The sequence below is a fragment of the Cricetulus griseus genome, chromosome 2 (genome assembly GCF_003668045.3).
Source record: "Cricetulus griseus strain 17A/GY chromosome 2, alternate assembly CriGri-PICRH-1.0, whole genome shotgun sequence".
Lineage (NCBI taxonomy): Eukaryota > Metazoa > Chordata > Mammalia > Rodentia > Cricetidae > Cricetulus > Cricetulus griseus.
Window position 1 is genome coordinate 267,312,724 of NC_048595.1, and position 20,860 is coordinate 267,333,583.

At 44.1% G+C, this 20,860-nt stretch overlaps 1 protein-coding gene across 2 annotated transcripts in view; it reads left to right on the forward strand.

The window, feature by feature from the left end:
- The window catches only part of Prep (prolyl endopeptidase), a 96,847-nt gene that overhangs the window by 13,552 nt on the left and 62,435 nt on the right, over positions 1–20,860 (forward strand). For both annotated transcript variants that reach the window (XM_027401900.2, XM_027401901.2), the window contains exons 3-6: positions 8,264–8,397; positions 9,936–10,066; positions 12,110–12,319; positions 16,170–16,291. In XM_027401900.2, the coding sequence (XP_027257701.1) occupies positions 8,264–8,397; positions 9,936–10,066; positions 12,110–12,319; positions 16,170–16,291 (597 nt within the window). The remainder of the gene's footprint in view (positions 1–8,263; positions 8,398–9,935; positions 10,067–12,109; positions 12,320–16,169; positions 16,292–20,860) is intronic.

Here is a 20,860-nt window from a genome sequence, read left to right on the forward strand (position 1 = left end):
GATATAGACTTTTTTTTTGGAGGGGGGAGGGGGCTTGGGGGGACGGGACGGGACGACAACAAGTTCCCATCAGCCTCTCCTGGTTCTGGATGACCATTCTTACCTTGTTCAGCAAACTGTGGGCACCTAGAACTGTCTGTCAGGCCTCGTGATTAGCATGTCTAAAACCCAAGGAAAGTGTCTTGTAGCCCAGTGTTGCTTCATGGAGGCCAGGGTGTGTGTCTTTTACCCAGGGTCTGAGCTGGAAGTGTGTGTGGAACCGGGCTCTTTGTCCCATTAGGTTACTGTATGTTTCCTAGCTGACTGCTATCGAGTAGGGAAAGGTCTTGTTTCTTTAGGTTTCTCAGTCCTTACAGCCTGATGGCTCCTAAGATGGGGTTACCTATCTACCAGTGTTTGCCTCTAATCTCAAGAAAGCATCTGTTGCCTTGCTTTGTGGACAAGAATTGATGGGGAGCTGCCATTAAGATGAGCAGGATTTCCTTACAGAAGAATGCAGAGGACAGATAGCACAGGCTGGAGACTGCATACAGCTGTAATGCTGGTCAGACTGAGGTGCCAGCACTGGGACCCTAGATCCTGAGTAAGAGTGAGCAGTTGGAAATGATAAGGCCTCATGGGTCAGGGTTGGCCTTGAGTCCACGGCTGAGGGCCCAGCTGGTTGTTGCTTTCCAGCTTAGTCTTTTGTGGTGTTCACAGCACTCAGGTGGATCAGATGTTCGTCATTAGGCACAGGGAGACCTCTGCTCTCGGTGCTCAGCATATCCAGGTGTGTACTCAGTCCCAAGCTCTTCCCTGTGCAGCCCTAATTAAATATTGTGCACTAGACCAAATGGGCTCTCCCTGTGGATTTTGTGCTGGCCCTGGATCTGAGGAGTGGATACTCTGGTTGGCCAGCAGGGGTCGGGCTTTCTTTCCCAACTGAGCACATCTCAACAACTTTAACTTAGAATAGTCAGTTCTCTCTCTCTCTCTCTCTCTCTCTCTCTCTCTCTCTCTCTCTCTCTCTCTCTCTCTCTCTCTCTCTACACACACACACACACACACACACACACACACACACACACACACTTCTTTCTGGCCACTTCTCATGATCTTTTACCCAGCCTGCAGCTCACTAGTTCAGCTAGACAGGCTGGTCCAGCTAAGCCCCAGTGATTTCCAGCCCGGGTCTCCAGCTCTCACAGCAGTCAGTTCACTGAGCCATATCTCTTGCTCCATGTCTTCTTTGTATTTTCCAAATACACTTACTGTGTGTTGGATTTGCTTATTGATTATTCAGGAGAAGATTTCCTCTGTTTTATTTTTTAATAATTAGGTATTTAGGATTGAATTTTAAGTTTCTTTACTAGACGTTTGGCCAGTAAGAGCCTCAGACCCAAATGAGGTTAAAATTTTAGCTTTGAATAGGTGATGAATGGTGCTTGACTCTATAGTCAAATGAGGGTTTCTCATTCCTCGAGCCTTGATTGACAGTAACTAGCCCCAGTGTGAAAACAAGCTGTTTCAGGGACAAGCAGAGCCGTGGAGGGAGACCTGACTGGGCTCGTAGGAGACCCCACGTGGCCTGCCAACCATGATCTCTTTAGGTCCTGAATCTCTTGGCCTCTGGAGGGAGCTCTGCCATCCCTTGTCCTGCTATTGTCCATGGGTGTCCCTTCCCTGGAAGAGCTCTGCTAAAGTAGAAGGGACCCACACATGTGTCCCCACTGACTTTCTGGACACTCAGCTTTGCACTCTGGATTGATTGTAGTTTCCTGCCAGGCCTTGCTGGACACCAGCCACTTCCTCCAGAAGCTGGTTTACTTGGTGGTAATCATGTTAGTCACCGGGCATCTGCAGGGGATTGAGGCCAAGACCTTCCATGAGCACCAGAACCTTCGAATGCTCAGGCTCCTGATGTAAAATGGTTTGTGACTGTGCACTTCAGCATCCTTAGATTACCTACAAAACCTAGTACAGAATTGTGTGTTTGTTGCATTGTTTAAGGGATAATGATGAGAGGAGGGAAGAAATCTATGTGTCTAGTGCAGATGCAGTTGTTTTTTCCAAATGCTTTTGATCCATGATTAGTTGAGTCCCGTGAGGGTTTGGAGAGCTGACTGTTGATGCAGCAGGAATTATCTCAATCTGTGGCAAGTAGAAGCACTATCCTTACTTGATGGTGGCATTCGAAGAGACAGGATTGATCTACGGTGATATTTTGTTTATGCCATAACAAATAAAGCTTGCCTGAAGATCAGAGTGTAGAGCTAAGCCATTAGTTAGCCATAGAGACCAGGCAGTGGTGGCAGACACCTTTAATCCCAGCATTTAGGAGACAGAGGCAGATGGATCTCTGTGAATTCAAGGCCAGCCTGGGCTACACAAGATTGAATCTGTCTAAAAGAGAAACAGCTCATATAGAGTGATCTCATCACATGCCTTTAATCCCAGCACTAGAGAGTTGGAGAGAGGAGTAATATGGTTGGGCAGAGAGGGGAATATAAGGCAGTCTGAGGATTCGTAGGGACAGGATCACCCCTTTGGTCTGAGCATTGGTAGAGGTGAGAACCTAGTAGCTGGCTGCTCTGCTTCTCTGATCCTTCAGCTTTCACCCCCTGATAGCTGACTCTGAGTTTTTATTATTAAGACCAAAGAGAATTTGTGCTACATTGACCCTTATGTGGAGGGCTCCACCCCACCCTTTTTCTTCTGTAGCATGTGTCCTGTTCCTAATTCATCTCTTGTGCATTATGTTATATGGAGACGTTCCCGAGTCACTGTGGGCATCCTGTTTCTGTAAGAATTGTAGAATGTGCGTATGTCTTATTTTAGTGAACTACGCTTTCAGGTTACACCTCATCTTAGAAAGGCAGCGCTAGAATACACGTATTATATAAGGCAATCAGTAATGGATCTGCATCTATACTCCCTAAATACATGTTTTTAGATGACAGGTTAACAATCACTTCTTTGTAGTTTTCAATCTATTTTCATGTATCTAAACATTGCAAAATGTCTAAGTCAAGCTATGAAGTATTTCACCTCACATACTATTTTTGTGGTGACAACACTTAAAGTCTACTCTAACCAGTTTTCAGATGCACGGCATTATCATTAACTCTAGTCACCATGGTGTACACTAGATTTGTGGAACTTTTTCCTCCTAACTGAACTTTTGTGTCCTTTGATCAACATCTCCCCAGTAATACCCACTGCCTACCACCCTGACCTCTGACCTCTGACAACCCCCATTTCACTTCTTGCCACTGGAAAGTGACCTCTTTAGATTCCATGTCTAAATGAGACAGTGCCTGGCTCTTACCATAGGTCTTGATTATTTTGTTTAGGAAAGTGAGGCATGGGGGGGGGGGGAGACAATTTGAAACATTCCTTTTGAAGGCAGGAGGGTCATTGAGCCATCAGCTCCCAAACACAGCCTCTCTTATCTAAGTAACAATGTTCTTGTTTTTTAGTTGTGTTAAGAATGTGTATCACAAGCTCTACCTCAGAGAAGGTCATATGTGCCTGATGAGCACTAAATGTAGTCACAGTTGTGTGCAGCGGATGTCTAGGGTGTAGCCATCTTGTGCAGCTCAAACTTGCCTCTCCCCGATCTCTGTCACCTATCTCTTCCATGGGGTCTCATTGGATAGCACAGGCCAGCCTTGAATCCATGACTTGTCTGCCTCTGATTCCTAAGTGCTGGATTACAGGTGTGGCCACTGTTCATAGCCTCTGCTGTGCTTTAAATGTCCTATTTAATACCAAAGAAAGTGAGATGTGAAGAGAGTTTCTTGGCTTTGAGTAAAGAAGTGTATTCATGTGCACATGAAGAAAAAACCCCTTACCTCATTCCCCTTCAGAGGCTCACCTGCATATATGTTAAGGGACTGTGAGTCACCGACTTTAGTACATTCTGCTTGTTATTGTGGTGGCCGAAGCCCCTTGAGAAGTGAGGTTTGAACTCCCTTCACTAGGTCATGTCTTCCCAAACAATTTTTCTCTTCTTACCCTCATTTCTGACCTCTCTTCTCCCAAACTTGTTCTTATTCTTAGATCAAGAAGCTAGAACTATATATATGTACAGTTTACAATATATGTAATTAAGAGAGCGAAAGAATTGGACATCCTGGTAAAGCGCCCTGCCCTGCCCCACCTTGCCGCCCATGAAGGGCTCTACTTACGAAGTCAGGGTGATGAAGAGCTTGGCTTTAGCATTTGAACACTGTTGGGTTTTATATCTCAGCACTTGACTTCGAAGACATCAGTCTTTAAATATTGCTCTATTTAAAGTAATTGACTAACGTTTGTGGGTGGGAGATGGCAAGCCTGGATTGAATGAATATACAATCCCTTGCAGTGTGATTCTGCCTGGGGTTACCTTGCAGACACTTTCCTGTGAGGACAGCCAGGGTGCATTCACAGTGGGGAGCATCTGCTGTGGTTTGGGGGTGTGCAGTAGGTTAGAGAAGCAAAAGGAAACACAAGATCATAGCCGTCTGTTGACTCTGGGTCTCTGGGGCCAGAGTGCAGCCTGATGCCAGGCTGGATGCAGAGCCTGGTGGGAAGGAGGCATCAGCCAGACCCTCAGCTTGCTGTTTTCATTCTTAGAATATCTTGGCAAGGCCCTCTAGAAAGTTGCCATCAACACTGCAGACCACTGTGTCCTTTCTGTTTTGCCGCCCAGGCCGTGGCCACTCCCATTCCTTTTGGAGTCCAGCTGCTGCATTTGGCATTGAGTCTAACCTGTACCATTGCTTCAGTTTCCTGACTGGCCCTCTCTCCACTTTTGTAGTCCTATAGTGTGTTCTCTACCAAAGTAGTGTGATCTTTTTACAGGATGACCACATTCCCTGTGTCCTTGACCACTCGTGACTCATTTGCATTTGGATGAAAGGCTAGACCTTGAAATTTGCTTCCTAGACACCAGGTCCTCCAGCCTCAGTCCGTGCCTGCTGGCCATTCTCTTCCTCATACCTGTCAAGCCCTGCTGTTGTCTTTGCCACACCCCTGCTCTGCCTTGCCTGGCTGCTCTCCCCGGCTGTCTGGCCTCAGTTGAAGACAGTCCCTTCTTCACCAAGAGCTTCCGTGCCTGGCCACCTAATCCAGTAAATGCCTTCTTTCTGTCTTCAAGCTCTATGACAGTTGTCTTGTTTGTACATTTCCAAAGCAGGATTGACTGTGTTATTCACTGTGACAAAGATATCACAGAGTGTCAAAATGCTGTAAAGATTTCAACATTTTTAGTTTCAGTCTTGTCTTATAGTGAGCCTGCTAGTTGCCAGCAATCAGGAACCAGCTATGGTCTGTAGCTGGTGCTTTGAGCAGTGGCCTTGCTCCACTGGGCTCCCTCTGGGAGTTCTGGGAGCTGAACACTACAAAACTCTAGCACTTGTTTTGTGTCTGTCTCCAATAGAATGTGTCGTGTGATGGCAGAGGTTTGCCTTGGTCCCATCACTGCCTTCACAGTGCCAAGATCTTACATGCTAGACCTGAGGAAAGCCACATGGATGGCAGAAAATCTCACAGTTGGCTCAGGTCATGTATCCCTTCTCCTTCATCTCCACATCTAGAATGTCTCACTGTTTCTGTTGTTAGAATAAAAACAATCTCAGTCTCAACTGCATGTAGTCAGTATTATAATATGTATCACATATATACTATAAATTTATTACAGTACATTCAAGAATAACAAACTGCTGTGTCAACTTGATGCGTGATTTTACCACCATGCTCTGACACTGTCTTTGAAGCAGGCATGGCATTCCCTTTCATAATAAAATTAGGTCACGCTCTTGGACACTGATCTCCAAACTGTTGCTACTGTGTGATTCCTCCTTCACACTCTTAGTCAGACCAGATGGGGTCAGCAGACTGTGCCGTGCCACATAGTAGCTATTTCAGTCACCACAGTCTTGTGGACCTTTGTCCGCCTCCAGTTCACTCTTTCTCTTTCCTTCCTTTGTTCTTTTCTTTCCCTTTCCTCTCCTCTATTTTTCTTTCCTTGAAGGACTGGGAATCAAACCCAGGGTCTCGAATTCTAGGCAAGTGCTCTACCAGTGAGCTACTCCCACCTAGCCCTCTACCCCAACCCTTTAAAAACAGAAAAACTCTAGGAACTGGGTAGCAGCTCAGTGGGTAAAGTCTTGCCACACAACCATGAGTTCGGGTTTCCAGCACCTGTATAGAAAGCCAGGCATAATAGCACACACCAGGAATCCCAGCACCGGTGAGGCAGAGGCAGGAAGATGCCTGCAGCTTGCCAGCCAGGTGATCTAGCTGATTGACAAGTTCCAAGTTCAATGAGAGACCCTGACTCCAAAAGATGAGATGGAGAGCAATGGAGGAAGACACCCAATGTTGACCTCTGACCTCTACATATATGCTGTTGAATGACAAAACTTCCTGGGGAGATGCAACATTCATGTCTACTGATGAAGACAGACCAGATTATGGATACCACCAAGTCCAGCTTGATGAACCATGAGTTTCATTGGGGTTACTTTCAGGAGCAGAAATGACTCAAAGACAGCTGCATCACCAAAGCTGCCCACCCAGCATGGTGACAGCTCCCAAAGCTGGGAACCTGGAGCTCACTGCACATCTGCAGGCTGCTCAACAGGTTAGACAGTGCCCTTCCCGGGAGCCTCGGTTGATCTCAACCTCTTCCAAGCATCTCAGTTGTTTCTGCTTCTTTCAGGCAGCTGGTCTGGTCTAGGAATCGTTGCAGCTCAGCTCATTAGGAGTCTTGGCAACTGGGCTCTGAGATTTTTCTTTGCAGCTTGGCTTTGCTTACTCTGGGAGGGAGGGAGGGGCTCCCTGAAGAGCTTTTGAATTTATCTTCCTGTTTAAGGAGCTTCCCTGAAAGATAGAATGCTTCATCTAGGAGGAAACTGTTACACAACACATATATACACACACATGCACGCATACTTATCTGTCCACATGTACACCCACACACTCATGCACACACACACACTCACATGCACACACCTTTCTTAGCTCCAGGACCTGCAAAAGCAGAGCAAGGTTAAACCAGTCTTTTTTGAAACGGGGTCTTATTCTCTAGGCCAGAGGTGGCAGTTTGTCCATCCATAGCAATAAACAATTGAGAGTGGTAATTTGAGGGACTCCATTTTAGCTGGTTTGAATTATGTTTCTTGAATTACAAAAACTCTGTTAATTACTATATTCATATACAGCATTCGTCTCTTTTGAAGCCATATAAACATTAATGGGTTTTGGCACTGCTTCTGCCAGCATGAAATTGAGGTAGGGAGAACCCAGACTTATCTGTCCACTTGGATCCTAGATGGACCCCAATAGCTTAAGCTGTATCCAGAGTTAGATTGAAGGTGATGCTATTGTGCCGTCTAGCACATCATGTGCTCAGTTACTGTCGCGCCCCCCCACTCAAACCCCCCCCACCCCCCGTCTGTAGATTGTTCCAGTACAGTTACACCTGCTTCATTTCTAACAACACAGGGCCAAGATTTTACAGTGTTGTAAACCACCTAGGGAAATGAAGACAGAAGGGTAATGGGGTTCAGTGACCACTTCAAAGTGCATTATATGCATGTTTAAAGAAACCACGATGAAACCAATATTCTGTACAGTCAGTATATGGTAGCTAAAAATTGTCACTGCACTGCAGGATACAATTGAGTGTAGGAATGAGGCTATTCTCCTGCCTTCATCCCTAAGGTCTCCTGACTTCTTCCCTTCTTTATAAACCATAATTGTTGACATGCTTACTCACTGTCACTTCCATTTTTCTAAATTCTAAATAGTTTTCAGTTGCATATTTTATTGAAATTCTCTGATTGGAGTTGACATAGTGGTAGATTTTAGATGATGTGAGAAAGGAAAGTCATTGACTTAGTGCTTACGTATTTCTCCTAAATTTGACCTTGAAGCCCTGAGACTTTGTAAGTAAATATATATTATTAATAGGATATGACTGAACTGTGTGGTACAGTGTGTTTATTATAATAGAGCATAGATTTAAAAACCAACTCCACCCCCTATCTGTATATGTTGGATAGCTTTTCAAACCACTTCAAGATTCAGCTTTCTTATATGAAAATTGACCTCAAGAAAGAATCTTCTCTGGCTGGAGACATGGCTCACTGGTCCTGCCTCAGTCTCCTGACTGGATTATAGGCATGCGCCATCACACCTTCGGAAATATGCTTTTGCCGATGTATGCTAAAGGATAGTGTTTCCCATGGGACATTTTATATTTGATTTTCCCTTTGTCCTTCTTAATTCTCTGCAGGCTTTCGTGGAGGCACAGAACAAGATCACAGTGCCGTTTCTTGAGCAGTGTCCAATCAGAGGTTTATACAAGGAGAGAATGACTGAACTGTATGACTACCCCAAGTACAGCTGCCACTTCAAGAAAGGAAAGCGGTATGTGAGGTTGCTTGTATTCGTTTCTTTTCACTCCAGCTTGATGTTTTCTTTTTAAAAAGTGTGTGGGGGGGTGCGGGGGGAGGGACAATGTGCACACGCCAGAGGTTGACATTAGGTTTTTCCTCTGTTGCTTTTCACTGTTTTTTTTGTTTTTTGTTTTTGTTTTTTTTTTTTTTTTCATTGAGACAGGATCTCCCTACATAGCTCTGACTGTCCTAGAATTCACTGTGTAGAGCAGCCTGGTCTCAAACTCACAAAGATCCACCTGCCTCTGCATCTTGAATGCTGGGAGTAAAGGCGTGCTCACCACTACTGCCTGCTTCTACACTACTATTTGAGTCAGGGTCCGTCTCAGAACCTGGAGTTGTCGGTGCTAGGTTATGGCATGAAGCACAGTGCCTAGCTTTTGTGTCTGTGTTGAAGAGCCCAGCTCAGGTCTTCATGCAATACGAAGCCCTTTACCCACTGAGCCATCTCTACAGCTCCCCTGAATGCCAAAATGGCCAAGTACAGGGTAGGCATGGTGGCGCATGCCTTCAATCCCAGTGCTTGGGAGGCAGAGGCAGGTGGAACTCTGTGAGTTCCAGGCCAGCCATAGCTAAGTATACATTTGAACTAACTTACCAGTTTATAAAAGGAAGTGATTGTTATGTTTGAACATGAGAAGAATTTTTGTATTGCTGAGTGCTGTCCTTATGTATAAAGTAGCAGTTAAGACATTTGGCAGTGATACCGCCTGTGAAAGTAGATTATGGGGCTCTTCCCGTGGTTAGTGGGTGAGCCTGTGACTCATACGCAGCAGGGTAGATTTGTTTCCACCTGATATTTTCTTCAGCTTGTAGTACTTGAGAAGGGTTTATTATATGTGCATTTCTATTCAAGAATGGGCCACAAAGTGGAGCCTGTGAATTGAGCCCTCCTGTTCCTCTTTCTTGAATCCACTTGAACATAATCTGTTGTCCTTTGGACACACTGTCACACATTTACTCTGGAATTTCTTAGGCCCTCCCCATCTCACACAGATACTGCAAAGTAGGGTCAGTGTGCCAAACCCTGCCTGCCACCTGTTTTTATAAGTAAGTCTAACCAGAACACAGTCCTGCCCATTTGTTTGGTTGTTTGGTGAGCATGGTGACTTTGTGACCCACAGAGCCTGAATGCACAGGCCCTTCACTCCTGGCACCCAGCCAGGCTGTGAAAACAGACCAGAATTTTACTGTAGAAAATCTGCTTCCTTCCCCATTTAGAAGAGATAGTGACTGCCAGGGCTATTTTTAGCAAATTGGTCTTTATTTGTCTCTAGCTCACATACCAAAACTACAATAAATTATTTGCATACTGAAAGAAAGCAGCTAAGTGACAAACTGTCAAGTGTATGGGGGAGGAGGGTAACGACTTCATCTCATCCTCCTGTTCCTGTCTCAGCTTGATGGCAGCTGCTTCTATGTGTAGTCCTGTGAAATTTGCTTCATGTGTTTGATCTTCTCCACCAATAGAAAATACCACAGCTAAATACAGGGAATTTCTGTCCCCAGGTATTTTTATTTTTACAATACAGGTTTGCAGAACCAACGTGTATTATATGTGCAAGACTCCTTAGAGGGGGAAGCCAGGGTGTTTCTCGACCCCAACACCCTGTCTGATGATGGCACAGTAGCACTCCGAGGTAAGTGCTGTGCACCGGGCCCTTGGGAGTCCTTGCAGCGTCATTTGGAGCTCTGAAGTCTTGAGATTTCAGGCAGGGTGTGGAACATATTGTAGAACAGATGCATATACAATATTAGGAAAGATAACTTTGTACACTGATTTAGAACACATGAATAGTCACATTCATCTTTCTCACTCTGGAAGCATGACACAGAGCTAGAGAATAAGTCACTAGAGTCAATGGATGTTGAAGTATTATCATTTCCCATAACATCTCAGACCTTTCTGACTAGAAATACTTCAGCCCTGTTGCAAGAAACTTCAGCTGTGCAAGGAATGTTCCCACTATAAATGGGGGAGGCTGATCAGAATATTGACAGTTTGTTAGGATTAAAAGCAAAAACCCTCAGTCTTGTGGAATTGAACAGCTTTGTACCATGAAGATGCTGAGTCTAATTGCATCTTGCCTGCAGGTGCTCTGTGTCAGCATTAGCTATGCTCCCAGTGTAGCCTCCTCTAAGGCCATAGAGAAGACAAGCCTCAGTTTGTGCTATGAGCAGAGTTTTATGGTAAGGAAGAAGTAGGTAATTCTCGAATTCTGTGGTTTAGTGATTACATGGTTAAATTACCTCTTAACACACCAGCTGTTCCTAATGACGGGGCTTAGCTCAGCATCTCTCCTATGCTGTCCATTCTATGCCAAAGCACAGTGCAGGTTTGGCTCTCTAGATTTGTGAAGTTGGAACAGTGGTGCCTGCTGCTCAGTGGGAGGGGAAAGGCAGATCCATTTCACTGGATCTAGACAAAGACCTTTATGCAGGCATTTCTTGCCATTTCTGGCTGTGCCTCTTTACTTGGTGGTCCTCTTTGGCCCTCCCAAATAGGCTTAGCGTGTATTGGAAGTGAGGTACCAGCTACCTTCATCAGAGTATTTTAGTATTTCCATGAATCTGAGCCCGTGGCTTAGAAATAATTTAATGGTATAGTTCTAAGGTAGTCATGTTTCCTGCAAAAGAATCCATGTAGTTTTCACTAAGGTCTGTCTTGCATCCATCCCATCAAGGGGGCCGAGTCCTAATACCTCTCACCCCAGTGATGCAGTGCTGTGGTTTCTTTAGGTGTCTGCTGCAAACAAGATCATGATTAATGCAAAGGTGAGTTAGGCCTGAGACCTGGCATATGAGTCCTTACACAGGCTTTTAATCAAAATAATGTTCTATTTCATTTTTACCTGAAGTTTTTTCAATAAGCATGTTAGCACATTTTAAAGTGGTTTCCTACTAATTGAAGTTCCCTGGTAATAATTGAGCCTCCTATAAATTTTAGATACCCAATAAAATTTAGCAAGCTTCCCAGGAAATTACTGGTATCTGAATCTTATTCCACTAGGATAGCTTGGTAATGTAACTATAAAAGCCAACATAAAACAAGACTGTCTATCAGGGAACTTTCACAGGGTAGGAGTGGGGGGCATTGTTGGATCCCCAAGGAGTTGGATGTGGCATGGCACTCGGCAGACAGGTGTCCTCTGTTTCTTTTGGACTGTGTACTCTGATCCTTCCTTGCTCTATTCACCTGAGCCTGTGATGCCATGGTAAGAGTATAATCTTTGAGTGCCAGTAATGCTCCGAAAATGAGGCTGTAGAGTGTTCTCAAGTGCTCTGGAGTCCATCCCAAAAGTCACTTAATGGCTACAGTTTAATTCTGTTATGTGCTATGTCGTTACTATAAAGGCAGATTTTCCCTACTTATTCCCTTTAGGGTATAAATAAAATATGCTGCGTGTCCCAGATGAGCTCTGCTTTTAGCTAAGCTACCCATTGGATTATAAAAATGTCAGAATATCTTATTGGGCAGGCATATAATCCAAGGCTATATTTTATCAAGGAAGTAAGTATGACCTAAGGAGGTGAAGGGGCCTTGTCGTCATAATGGTGATGCCCTCACGACCTCAGCCGAGCCCAGGTTTGCTCACCACTAATTTCCTATATCCTTCATTGTCACCACAGTGGGCAAGACGAAGAGTTGTGTGTCACACGTGACTGTCTCCTGTGCCCGATAGGTTATGCCTTCAGTGAAGACGGTGAATACTTTGCCTATGGTCTGAGTGCCAGTGGCTCAGACTGGGTGACCATCAAGTTCATGAAAGTTGATGGTGCCAAAGAGCTTCCTGATGTGCTGGAGAGAGTCAAGTTCACCTGTATGGCCTGGACCCATGATGGGAAGGGGATGTTCTACAACTCGTACCCGAAGCAGGATGGGAAGAGCGATGGTATGTGAGCACGTCAGTGTAGCATATTGTACAAGACCATGTGACTTTTTGTGACTGAAGAGGAAACTAATTTGATTGACACTGCTTGTCGTACCAGACATTTCCAACTTTTTCATGTAGCAAAATAATTTTGCTGTTTTGTTTGTTTTTGTTTTGTTTTTTGTTTGCTTGTTTGTTTTGGTGTGGTGTATGTGGTGGAGGGGTTATGATTGACATAGCAGTTCACTGCTCTTCCTACCAGTGTCCTTAAAAAGTTAGGGTCCTTAAGTACTATAAAGTGTTTTTACATTTTGATATTATTTATTGCCCCCATAACTTAGTAAGTTTTCACAATGAGAATGTAAAGTTTAGTCTCATAGTAGTCTGTAAAATCAGCAAATATATGTGAATTGCTTTCTGGTGATAAGCAGCTGGTGCCTAACATTTTGAATAATAAGCATTAATTCACAGCAGAGTTAAAAGGTACACACATGTGTCCTTGATGTCTTCACCAGAGTGAGGAATAATTGTGTTACTGCTAACCTGCAGTAACACATCATTCATTACCCAGAGTCTGTAGTGTACATTAGGTTTACCTTTTTATTTTATTATTATTTTTTTTCAGGACAGGGTTTCTCTGTATAGCCCTGGCTGTCCTAGAACTCGCTCTGTAGACCAGCACCCTCCCACCCCCCTTTAGGTTACTCTTGCTGTTGTGCATACAATGCACTTGGACTACCAGTTATGACTGTCCCCACTACAGATGATTTTCATTGCCTTGAAAGTATTTTGTGCTACACCTAGTCCCTTCCCTTCCCTGTTGCCTGGGGACACCTGACCTTTCATTTTCCTCATTTTCAGATAGGGTCTCACTGTTGCCCAAACTGGCCTTGAACTTAGGTCTGTCTGCCACAGCCTCTCAGGTGCAGGGGACAGGTGCGTGCTGCCATGCTCGGTACCTTTCCTGTCTGTTTTAGTTCTAAAGATGGTGCCATACGAATATAGCCTCTTCAAATCAACTCCTGTTGTTAGGTCTTTGTCCCATACTCCATGGCTCTTGGCTCTTTCCTGTTTCTTGTTTTTGTTTTTCTGAAACAGGGTTTCTCTGTGTAGCCTAGGCTGTTGTCTTTGTTTGGGTTTATTATTGCTGTGAAGAGACACTGTGAACACAGCAACTCGTATGAAGAAAACATTTAGGTCAGGAGTTGGTGGCCCAAACCTTTAATTCCAGCACTTGAGAGGCAGGTGGATCTCTGTGAGTTCGAGGCCAGCCTGGTCTCCAGAGCGAGTGCCAGGATAGGCTCCAAAGCTACACAGAGAAGCCCTGTCTCAACCCCCCCCCGACCCAAAAAAAAAAAAAAAAAGAAAAAGAAAAGAAAACTTTTAATTGAGGGTATCTCACAGTTTCAGAGGTTCAGTGCAGTATGATCATAAAGGGAAGCATGACTGCAGGCAGATGTGGTGCTGGAGCTAAGAGTCCTACATCTTTCAGGGAATAGGAAGTAGACTGACTATCACACTGAGGGAAGCTTGAGCAAAAGAGTTCTCAAAAAAACTTCTCCCACAGTAACACACTTTCTCCAACAAGGCCACACCTCCTAATAGTGCCACTCCCTTTGGGGCCATTTTCTTTCAAACCACCACAGCTGTTCTGGAACTCACTCTGTAGATCAGGCTGGACTCAAACTCAAGAGATCTGCCTGTCTCCCAAATGCTGGGACTAAAGGCATGTGCCACCGTGCCTGGCTGACTCTTTCCTTTTTAGTGAGGAATAACAGCCCATTGCCATACTTACCTATTCAGACACCGAGGGACACTTGGGTTGTTTCCTTGTTTTAGCAGTTATGTACTAAGTTGCTATCATGGGTAGATTTCTGTGTGGATGTTTTTGATCCTTGTGATGAATTCTAAGCAGCATGTTGCCAGATCTTAAGGTGAGAAACCCCAGAACCATCCTCCAAAGCCTGTGGCATTTTCATTCCTAAAGAGTGAGGGTTCCTGGCTCCCCCCCACCATTGTCTGAGTGTTCTCAGGGTGGGTTCAGTAGCTCTGCCTTTTGCTATGATTGGTTTCCTGGCCACACGATGTGGATCCCTTATTTTCAGCTTACTTACTCTCTGCCTCTGACCTACTGTTTGATTGGCTTTTGCTTTTCCTACTTTTGAGCCTTACCAGGTCTTTGCATGCTTTAGTTAATAGCTCTCTGACATTCAGGTATTTTGTAAAGATTTTGTCCCCATCTGTGACTTTTCAGTCTTCCAGTAGGGTCTTTGGCCAAGTGTAATTTTAATGGTTGAGTTATTTTATTGTTATTGTCATATCTAAAAAGTGACTCCTACTCTAAGGCCACCTACATTTCTCCTACTTTATCTTATAGGAGTTTTATAGTTCAGTGTTTTATGTTTTGGTCTATGATCTTTGAGTTAATTTTTGGGAGGAATATAAAGTTTATATCCAGATTTGCTTTTTTTCTAGTACCACTTATTGAAAATCTAGTATTTATTACACTATATTTCCTTTGATTGCTTATTAGAGATCAACAGACTTTATTTATGTGGGTCTGTTTCTGGGCTCTTGATTCTGTTGCTAAACTTTTTGCTTACCTATTTTGCTTGTGCCTCATATCATGAGTCATGTAACATTTTCTTCATTTAATTTTTAGGTTATAATTCAAAGTAATGGTGTCATCCTGACCCCTTCACATGTTTTTGTTATTATACTTTGTTCTCACCTTCACCCCACTTATGCCTCTTCTCCCCTCTAGCTAATTCCTTTTTCCTCCATTTGGTTTCCTTTTCTGGTTTCTACTAAGGTATTCCACTGCCCTCGGATTTCCAGCCTCCTCTCTTGTAGCCTTAAATCTTTTGTTTTAAAACAGAACCTTGCTTTGTAGACCTGGCTAAATTTCAGATTGGTTACAGTTGCCTCTTCCCTGGAGTGCTGGGATGACAAGTTCACACCCATCCCAGATGGTAGCAAGTCTTCACGTTGGACAGTATCATTCCTCCAACTTTGTTCTTCCTCTTCAGTGTTGTCAGTTATCTCAGTCTTTATGTCCTCCACGTAAACTTGAAAGTCAGTTTGTTCATGTCTTAGTTTGCTTTCTGTTGCTGTGATAAAGACCATGACCAAAAGCAATTTGGGGAGGAAAGGGTTTATTTCATCTTACACTTCCAGGTAATATTCTATCACTGATGGAAGTCAGGGCGGGAACTGAAGCAGAGACCATGGAAGGATGCTGCATACTGGCTTGGTCCTTATGTCTTGCTCAGTTTGTTGCTTATACGCCCCAGGACCACTTACCCAGGGGTGGCACTGCCCACTGTGGGCTGGGCCTTCCCACATCATTCATCAATCAAGAAAATACCCTTATCACATGGCCTGTAGGCATTTTGGTAATTGAGGTTCCTTTTCCCAGATAACTCTAGATTGTTTCAAGTTGGCAAAAAGCAAACTAAACCACCAGGACAGTTCCTATCCACAAATTAACATACTGAAATCCTGGCATTGTACCTATGGGTCACGTCAAGAGGAGTTTACATGTTGGTAACACTGAACTGCCTTCTCCACGAGCATGGAGTATCTCTAAGTTTTGGTTATTTTGTTTCTTTGGGGCGGTTTTTTATTTTTCCTGTGTAGACCTTCCTTGTGCATACTTTGTTAGATTTACAATGAGTTCTTTAATTTTTCGGATTGCTATGGTAACAATTCCTGTTTGTTGCTGGTATGTAGGAACATGACCTACTTGTTTTTTAACCTTGGCATCCTTCAGCTATATACTTTGAAATGTTGTTAGCATCGTGTGATGGATGTAGTAGAAATTGCCTTCAGACTGCCAACTGCATTTCAGTAAACATGTTTTATTCCTCAGGGACAGAGACGTCCACCAATCTCCACCAGAAGCTCTGCTACCATGTCCTGGGGACAGATCAGTCAGAAGATATTCTGTGTGCTGAGTTTCCTGATGAGCCCAAATGGATGGGGGGAGCTGAGGTATTGTATACTGTGAGCTTTCATCCTCAAAGACCTTGTCTCATGTGCACGTTTAAATATTTATGTTATATGTATATGTAGATGTCCCATAGATGGTAGAAGTACAAGAATGAGTATTTTAAAAATAGTGCTATTCAAATTGATTATTAATAATGAAGCTGGTAAATCTGTTAACTTAATTTCAACATTAAAATCTTTATTATTATTTTATTCTTCTTACATATATTATATCCTAACTTCATTTTCCCTCCCTCCTTCTCCTCCCAGTATCTCTCCCCACCTTCCCTTTCCTCCAGATCCACCCCTCTTTGTCTCCCCTCAGAAAAGAGCAGGTTTCCCAAGGACATCAACCAAACATGGCATAATATGCTACAATAATAATAGGTACATGCCATCATATGAAGGCTGGACAAAGCAACCCAGTAGGAGGGAAAGGGTCCCACAAACAGGCAGAAGAATCAGAGACAGCCCCCACTTTTAGTGTTAGGAACCCCACAAGAACAGCAAGTTACTCAGCTATAACATATGTGCAGAGGATCTAGGGCATATCCATACAGGCTCCCTGACCTCTGCCATCCCCCATGAGTCCCAGCCAGTTGATTCTGTGGGCTGTGATCTCTTGGTGTCCCTGAACCCTCTGGTTCCTCTGATCTTTCCTCCCCGTCCTCTGCCAGACTTCCTGAGCTCCTCCCAATGTTTGGCTGTGAGACTCTGTGTCTGCTCCCTTTAGTTGCTGGATCAAGTCCCTTTGGTCTCTTTGATGATGATTCTGCTAGACTCTGGTCCCAGAACACTATAGGCAGGACATATTGTATCGGTGAAGGTTTTGTGGGTGGGTTGGTGTTCCAATCCCTCCACTTGGAGGCCTTGTCTGGTTACAGAAGATGGCTGGTTCAGACTTTGTGTCCTCCATTACTGGGAGTCTTTGCTAGGGTCACTCTTGTAGATTCTGTGGAGTTCCCATTGCACTAGGTATCCAGCCCTCCTCCAAGTACCCCCAATTCTAGTCATTTCCCTTGGTATTTTCTCTCCACCCACTTTATCCCTCCCGTTCCCAATCCCACCTGTCCCCAGTCCACCCTAGAAATCTATTCTCTTTCTCCTTTCCTGGGAGATCTCTGCGTTCATCCTTGAGCCCTCCTTGTTACTTAGCTTCTTTGGATCTATGGATTGTAGCATGGTCATCCTTTACAGCTAATATCCACCTGTAAGTGAGCACATACCATGTTATCTTTCTGGGTCTGGGTTGCCTCACTCAGGATGTTTTTTTCTAGTTCCATCTATTTGCCAGCAAATTTCATGATGCCATTGAGTTTAACACTGAGTAGTAATCCATTGTGTAAATGCATCACATTTTCTCCATCCATTCTTCAGTTGATGGGCAACTGGGTTGTTTCTAGTTTCTGGCTGTTACAAATGAAGCTGTGTGAACATAGCTGAGCAGGTGTCCTTGTGGTATGGTAGAGAGTCCTTTGGGTAAATGGCCAAGATTGGTATAGCTGGGTCTTGAGGTAGGTCCATTCCCAATTTTTTGAGAAACTGCATTTTTATTCCTACCAGCATTGGAGGGGTGTTCCCCTTGCTCCACATCCTGTCCAGCATGAGCTATCACCACTCTGACAGGTGTAAGATGGACTCTCAAAGTCATTTTTATTTGCATTTCTCTGATGGCTAAGGATTAACATTAAAATCTTAATAAAAACAAACAATGCTTATGGTTATATGTGTAAAAGTAGATGAATATTCCAGAGATCAATACCATAGTCTTGTAAATTATTTCCCGATGGCCCAGGTGAGAATGTGAGAGTCTCTTCTGTGCTTTCTTCATCCATATAATGTTTCTTCACTCGGCATCTTTTAGTCATTTTCCCGTTTTATAAATGCTCACACGTCCCTTGGAGGTCTTAACAATAATTACTGAAGTGCTGTGCTCTTGAAGTAGATGGCCATGTTGTAACTGTATCTTGAGAGTCAGCTGTGAAGAAACTTAGGAGTTCTCGCAGTAAGATGGAGAGTTTCTGTCTGTGAACTAAGAGAAGTTTGTTGTTAGAGGAAGAGGAACTCTGGGTGTCTTAGTGAGAGCGGGACCCCTACCCACCAGAGACCTGTCAGCACACTGAGGAACATCTCTTTTCTGAAAGACAAGTAGGACTGGAAAGGGACACTTTAAATTTAAAACAGAAGAAAGGGGACAATGTCTCATGTGTGGCGTTTTCAGTTGTTCTTTATCTGATCAGGAGTCAGCACATCCCTATCCTGGGGCCACGTACAGCCTGCTCCTGTGGAGGACACTTTCCAGGAGCCCAGTCACACTCAACAGTGTTAGATCACAGGAGTCCCATGGCCTGGCCATTCTCAGGAAAATTCTCCAGATTTTAAAAGAATATGCTCAAAATGAATTTACAGGGTTTGTTCTATTTCCTTGATAACTCCTCACCACACCAGCTTTTCCGATGTGGTTACTACAGTCGTTTTTCTTACATGTTTGCTCTTATCTCCCATCTCAGTAGATTGTTTCTGTGTTAGCTTCCTGTTGTGTGGCTTCCCCAGGTACCATTTATACAAATAATACACATTGGCACCTTTATCTTAGTAAGAACAACTGGGTGATTATGTTACCAAAAAATTAAAATGCTAAGTCTTATGTCTTTCTCTTTACCTTTTTGAACAGGAGTATTAATGATGGAAACTTAAAATAGTATATTTAATATTCAAATTTTATTCCCTCTGGCTTTTTCATAAAATAGGAAATTCGATTCCCTAGAGAACTTGTAAATGTTGGAAGTAATAATTTCATTGCTTTTGTTTTGAGATAGTCTTGTGTAGCCCAGGCTAGCCTTGAACTTATTTTGTAGCTAAGGATGACTTGACTTTATGAGCTTGCTGCCTGTTACTCCAGAGTGCCTGGTGGATAGATATATGCTTCCATGCAGGCTTGTGTAGTGTTGGGGATCACACCCATGGCTTCATGCATGCTGGGCAAGCACGATACCCACTGAACTACAATCCAGCTCCCAGAAAGTCTACTTAATCCAGCTTATTTGGTTGCTAGGATTACAGGGATGTTGAAATTGAGCACCAGTATCCTTAATCCCTGTCTAAGGGAAGAAACAGAGCTTAACACATAACTGTTGGCACAAATCTCTACCTGTATCTGATAGAAGCAACTGGATTAGTGCTAGTTTATTTTAACTTTTAAAAAGTATGGAATTTACCATTTTAAGGTCAGTGGCATCAAGAACATTTACATCCGTTTGCAACTGTCACCTCCATCCATCTTGAGAACTTCTTCATCTTGCAAATTTGAAACTCACTGCCCATGAAAATCACTTCTTCCCATCATCTCTGTCATCCACCACCTGACAGCTTCTCCTCTACTTCCTCTGTGTGTGTGTGTGTGTGTGTGTGAGAGAGAGAGAGAGAGAGAGAGAGAGAGAGAGAGAGAGAGAGAGAGAGAGAGAGAGAACTATCTTGTGTTCCTCCATGATTGCTCCTCTACTTCCTATCTGTGTGACTATTCTGTGTTTCTCTGTGGCTGCTTCTCCATTTCCTCCCTTCTTCCCCCCCTTCTCTCTCTCTCTCTGCATGCGTGTGTGCGTGCATGCATGTGTGTGTCTGTCTATTCTGTGTTCCTGTGCTGAGGCCTCTGACCTTTCTGCTTGGACAGGTCATTCTCACCTGGGACTTAACAGAACTTTACTTTATATTCTAGGTTCGACCTCATGAATAACCTCCTTCCTTCACTTCTGCTTCAGCCTATCTGTACAAGTCTTTTTCACCTTGTGCAGAAAGAATTAATGGATTCCAGGAAAGGAGTAGCTTGAGTGTCTGACTGTGGCATTTAGGTGTAGTCACTGTAGTCCATTGCAGTCCAAGCTGAATTCTAATTTCTCTGCTTTCTTCCTGTTGTGGCTCTGAGTGTCAGGCAAGGTTGGGAAGGTATGCTTCTTTCAGTTTCTCCAGTAGCCACAAAGGAAGGAATTAGAGAAAGGGGTGGGGTATGGCTTTTCCAGAGCCATTTGCTGGGTTGATTTGTTTTGGCTACTCAGCTGTGACATGTGTCCAGGTGCCAGCTTTCCAGGGGCACCCTTCTGTAGCTAGGTGCTCTTGGCTGTGGGTGCTGTTGTCCCTGGCTAGCCATTGCAGCCTCCCACCAAGCTTCTGTTTCTTCCTGGGGTATTTTTGTGAGGTTTGCACCATTCAACAGGTGATTGAGACCAGCAGCTTCCCTTTTGCTTCCTGGCCAACATCTGTGGATCACCCTGTCCCTCAGGCTCTGATCACCCCTGCCTCCTCACCTGCCTTCCAGGGACCTCAGGCCACTTCTGTTCACGGTCCCTCCTGTACGTGTCACACTGCAGTGCCTGGGGACCCTTCCTGGGCCCCTGGGGCATAGCACAAAAAAGCAGCTGTCATTTGACTGGGTAGGAAGATGTGAGCGCTTTAGTGTGGTTGGTGAAGTGCTCTTGAAGGGACACAGTAGAGGAGAGACACTGGTGTGTTTTAGGTTAGCTCGGAGCTCCCTCAACAACAGCTGTATTATTGTGAGGTCATTTGTGAGCATTTCAG